Source organism: Penaeus chinensis, chromosome 26, assembly GCF_019202785.1.
Source record: "Penaeus chinensis breed Huanghai No. 1 chromosome 26, ASM1920278v2, whole genome shotgun sequence".
Classification (NCBI taxonomy): domain Eukaryota; kingdom Metazoa; phylum Arthropoda; class Malacostraca; order Decapoda; family Penaeidae; genus Penaeus; species Penaeus chinensis.
This window is the reverse complement of record NC_061844.1, coordinates 15099875-15105526: the sequence shown is the minus strand read 5'-3', so window position 1 is coordinate 15105526 and position 5652 is coordinate 15099875. Positions and strand designations below refer to the sequence as shown.

Here is a 5652-nt window from a genome sequence, read left to right as displayed (position 1 = left end):
AGATTTCAGTAACAGTCGTGCAGAAAACTGTTTTTTAATTTTTCTTTTGCAACTGCTCGATGTTAAATTTAGTTTTCTGAGCTAGTAAGGGATATTGTTAAAGTTCTATAGATTTAATTTCCACTGAGAAGTAAGGAAAGAAGGGAAACAACCCAAGCTAAATATACAGTTTATTAACACACTATGTCATTTCTCACCCGGGTAAGATGAAGATAACAATACATGAAGTTTAACATGAATTATACACAAGTGATGATGAAATGCAAGTGAGTCTCAGAGGAGCTGCATGCACACACTTGGACGTTGAGCCTGGTCTTCTCTCCACTCGCGCCGTCTATCCTTTCTCCTCTTTGTCGTCTCCTCTTCCCTCTTTCTTCCTTTCTCTTTATCCTTCGTCTCCTCCTTCCTCGGTGTCTTTCCTCTTCGTTTCTGACGTCTGGAGTAGTTCCTCGAGGAGTGGAAATCAGCTGTACTCGTCCAAGGGTAAGTGATGGCCGTCCGAGAACTCTGGAGAAAGTGTCGCTGCCTGCCCCTACTCAGCTGACGGAGGAGCAGGCAGCTGGATTTGGTCCAGCGACTAAGACTAAAGAGAGTGATTCTTGTATTTATATATATATGTGTGTATAGATGGGTTCCGCGTGTACGACAGTCATCGCACACCGGAGCCACTTCCGTCGGCCCAGTTTTCTTCGCATTATATTTATCAGCTTCTGTTTAGTCTCTCGCAAAGCGCCTCGTTTACTTGGTGGAGTCCTCGAGATAGGCGATCAGGTCCGCCCGCTCGCCCTTCTTCTTGAGGCCGGCGAACACCATCTTGGTGCCGGGGATGTACTTCTTGGGGTTGGTCAGGTAGATATCAAGGGTGTCGGCGGCCCAGGTGATGCCCTTGGACTTGTTGGCGTCTGTGTAAACGTAGCCGGCCGCCTGCCCAGTCTGGCGGCCGAAGAGGCCATGGAGGTTGGGGCCCGTCTTGTGCTTGCCGCCGGCCTCCACCGTGTGGCACTGCGCGCACCTCTGCACGAAGATCTTCTTCCCCTTTTCGATGTCACCCATCTTCTGCGGAGGGAGCCCGAAGTTAGTGGGATGGGCAATGAGGAAAGCAGAAAATATGTCACTGCTGCATGTATTATCTAAAAGGACTTTGAACCTGTCGCTAATAAGTTTGGTCTATGGCAATCCTAAGCTCCAGAAAAAAAGTATACGTTATCATCTGCGATTAAACACCAGTCTTATATCTGAAATCCTGATTCCAGCTGCTGAACGTACTGTGTTCATGAAAGTTTAGTAATTAGTCCGTAATAGACGCTGCACATGACGATGGAACTGCCAAGTTTTTCTTATTGAAAACTACTGAAGACATATAAAATGAGTAATAAGAATGAAAAAAATGCTTTTCAAAATTATGTTTGTATTTTGTCTTCGTGTATCTATGAATTTATTAATTAATATAACAACTATTCTGGTCTTACCTTTAGAAAAACTAAGTAAAATACCAGAAATCATATCTAATTTATATATATATATATATATATATATATTTATATGGTGATAACTTCAATGTTCATGAAATGCGATAATACTACTGACAATATAGTCCTACAAAGTTGTTTTTTTTTCATTTAATTTCCCCAACTGATTCTCGCCAGACATTCCTGGTCCCAGCTCTCGCTCCTGACCTTGACCTTGACCTTTCGTTTTTCGTTTCCACACGAGTGACCTTTTGTGAGCCATGGCGAAACTAAGTGAAAACGTTTCCTCCTCGCAGAGACCTTTAGCTATCGGCAAGTTTGGGGGCTGAACTTACGTGGCACTTAATTACAGACAGATGGGTATACAAGTAGATGATGTGACAAACATCTGAACATTATGATACGGAATACCGAAATACACAAAGCCGGAGAAGTTCTATTATCATAGTGTAAGAGTTCAAGTATCATAATATTCCACAAATAAATCCCTAACATATATGAATAGGGAAACAGCCACCCTGAGAACTTAGACTAAATCGTGACGTTTCGAACCCGCGAAGAGTTCCTAATCAGTCGGATAAATACCCGAAGTCCCTTCCGGTTATCTACTCGTCTGAAGAGGAGATCGTGACGGGTTCGAAACGTCACGATTTGATTTAATCTCTCATGGTGGCTGTTTTCTTATTATTTGTATACACATTACTGTGTGTATGTGTTCTGAACAAAATCGTTTGCAGTTAAAAGTTGCGCAATGACACTATCAATACCCATCTGTGCTTCCAGGAAATTAATTTCCTAGTGTCTGTAAGTTTATCCCTGACTTTAACATTAAATGTTTAAGACTTCCTTGCATTATAAAACTCTCGTACTCTCGAAACTAGGTCAAATTGTATATTTTCGGTACACTACACATTAAATTATTTTAATCCTGTGCTAAATGCTTATAATTCTAGTACTATTGCATATGCAAATTGTTACATTTTTTATTAAATTATTTCTCTTTCAATAAGGCAAGTTGCATCATCCGAACACCGGCTTCACGTGTGCTATTTCTAGACCGCTCTCCACCTCACTTCAAAGGCCCCGAAACCGGTTTCATCATTCGGAAATTCGGTTATTAAAGGACAATAATCAGGAAAGGAGGCACATTGTAAACTCTTTCGAAAGTGTTGAATACGGAATATAGTCTTCACATCATAATAAATAATCACACTGGAGGGTCTACAGCAGGTTTTCACTAGGGAGCAATTTTTTTGCGTTCACAACCCCACACTTCACTAATTTCCTTTCGTATCTCCTAAACGCGGAACTAATGCTTATTCCATATAAGAAAAAAAGAACAAGAATAAGTTTTATATAAAATTAACAGAAAATTGCACCAAACACGTACTTTCTTCTACGGGTATTCCCAAAACGTGTCTCGACGATACAGGTTCTCACTGGCTTCTGGAGGAGATCGTCTGCTCTCTCGCACTTTTATATTTATCCTCCTCCCTCCTTGCCTCCCCCTCCTCTCCCTCTTGGCAAGGGAAACAGGGTGGGGAAGGTGTGTCATCTCCTTGCCAAATATGACACGGTGGAAATAGACACAGTGAGGCAATCGCGCTGCCTAGGGGGCGAAAGATGATCGGCGAACCGCGTGGAATTTCAAGGAGAGATCGATTAGCATCTGGGGGACTGGTAGTTAATATGGAATAGGGGCCCTTTATTCCTTCCACTTCTCCCCTTTTTCTCTCCCCTAATTTCTCCCTCTCCCCTCTCCCACTTTTTATCCTCGTGCTCCTTCACCGGCTGGCTTGGCTCTAGGCACGAAACGCGGGAATATTCCCAAACACGTTTCGCGTTGTTTGTGTGTGTGTATGTGTATACACACACGTGTATGTGTGTGTATATATATATGGATATGTATATATATATTAACACATATATGTTTAAACATGTGTAAATATATATGTGTGTGTGTGTAGTGTGTATATATATATAATATATAAATATATTTATATATATAATGTATAAATATATTCATATATAATATATAAATATATTTATATATATGATATATAAATATATTTATATATATAATATATAAATATATTTATACATATAATATATAAATATATTTATATATATAATATATAAATATATTTATATATATATAATATATATATATGTGTGTGTGTGTGTGTGACTAGGTTTATATAAATATATAAATATAATATATTTATACATGAGTGTATTTATACACAAACACGCGCGCATACACATACACACACACACACACACATACACACACACACATATATATATATATATATATTATATATATATATGTGTGTGTGTGTATATGTATATATTATATATTATATATATGTATGTATATATGTATATATATATAGCGAGCTAAGTTCATGTTCTTGAAGGCGTTGTATCAATCACAACAAAACAGTTCAATAACAGCCTCTCCTGTTTCAGAACCATGTGTTATGTAGATAGCAAATTCTACAAAAATCTTCCTTATGAATACCTGTTCTCATCGGAAGTCACAGGCTGAGTGACGCAATGTCAGCAGATGCAGACGGCACGTGTTACAAATATGACGTCATATGTGCGTCACACTTAATAGATATTCCTCTCAGTCACAAGGGACTGATTGCATACTCATACAATTGTTTACATTATGTAGATAATCAGTAAGTGAATGGTGATGATTACAAGGTACAAGGTATACTGTATTGCTGATGGTTTAAACTGATCCCCCAAAATGACAGCCCAATATTTATCAATGATTTGCCTCATCCTGACATTTCATAATTCCGTCCCTTTCCACGAGCAGCAGCCAATCATCCTTTGGTTACATACTTCACGTGGTAAAAGCGGGGGGGGGGGGGGGGGGGGGGGGCGAATCACGAGGCGTTCTGTGCCAAAATTAGAGGAATACTCACGGTGCCCGATGCCAAGTGTCGGGTCCTTTGCGCCAGTACCTTGCCTCCCTCGCTGCCCTGTAGAACACAAGCCTTCTCTGAGGTTAGTAAACACTGGGTTTGAGTTTTCTGAAAGGACTGTTTAGGAAGGTTTTTAAGAACAGCTTGCTTGGATACATGTATGTTTGGTCAATCTTGTGACTCATCAGTTACGCACAAAGGTACATACTTATAATGGTATGAATATTTGCATGCGCGAGGGAATGAACAATAGAGCGATAGGCTTAGATAATTACATATTGGCTAGGTTGTGTTAGTTTAAGTTTGGTCGATTCCAAACGGCGTGTCACGTGGGAAGGACTCGCGGTGAAGGGTGAGGCAGGTGCATGTCCAATTATATAGACAGTATAATTATTGCATATACAACATGCCATTCGCTTCAGTGAGAAACAATCCCACCACTACTTCTACTGATAATAATAATGATAATAATAATAATAATAAGGTAACGGGGTTAGGCGAGGCTAATGGGGTAGTTTGGATATGGGATCATGTGAATTAAAGGAATTATTTGCATTATGTAAGGAGTCAGATGGGGAAAGTTGGATGTTGGGTGAAGTAAAGGATTATATTAGGTAATGTAAGAAGTTGAAATATTTAAGGTTAGAGGTTGGGGCTAAGGTTAGATTGAGAGTCAAGTTAGGATTGGGGTATTAGGTTGGGTTAGGTTAGGTAAAGAGTTGACTTAGGTTAGGGTTCGATTAGATTAGGTCTTCGGTAAAGAAATGAGTTATGCTAGTATAGTTAAAGGGTTATGTTATAATATGTAAAAGTTAGTTTGAGAGCCTAATCAATATTATTATCTATTTAGTTATTCCAGAATATAGCAGAGGAGATCATTAGAAGAAAACAAATAAACCAGAGAATTCCGAGCACTCTGTACTGACGCGGTAGAGGGATTTGCCATACACTAGGTTGCGAAATATTCTTCCCGCGCATGTTTTGCAGAGGTCATTTAAAGGAAAGGGGTTGTGGTTTCCTTACAAAATATATATGTACTGTGTATATATATATACATATATATATATATTATACATATATGTGTGTGTGTGTGTATATATATATTATATATATGTGTGTGTGTATATGTGTGTGTGTGTGTGTGTGTGTGTGTGTGTGTGTGTGTGTGTGTGTGACAGTGATTGTGTGTGTGTGTGTGTGTGTGTGTGTGTGTGTGTGTGTGTGTGTGTGTGTGTGTGTGT

The 5652-nt window shown here is 39.2% G+C and overlaps 1 protein-coding gene across 1 annotated transcript; it reads right to left on the bottom strand.

Moving 5' to 3' along the window:
* Positions 1-156: 156 nt before the first annotated feature.
* Positions 157-3004, bottom strand: LOC125039081 (cytochrome c). Its single transcript, XM_047632808.1, has 2 exons — positions 2860-3004; positions 157-1056 (listed from the first exon to the last, which is right to left on the bottom strand). Exon 2 carries the CDS (start codon positions 1051-1053, stop codon positions 739-741), a length of 315 nt encoding a protein of 104 aa, XP_047488764.1. The 5' UTR covers positions 1054-1056; positions 2860-3004; the 3' UTR covers positions 157-738.
* Positions 3005-5652: the final 2648 nt, after the last annotated feature.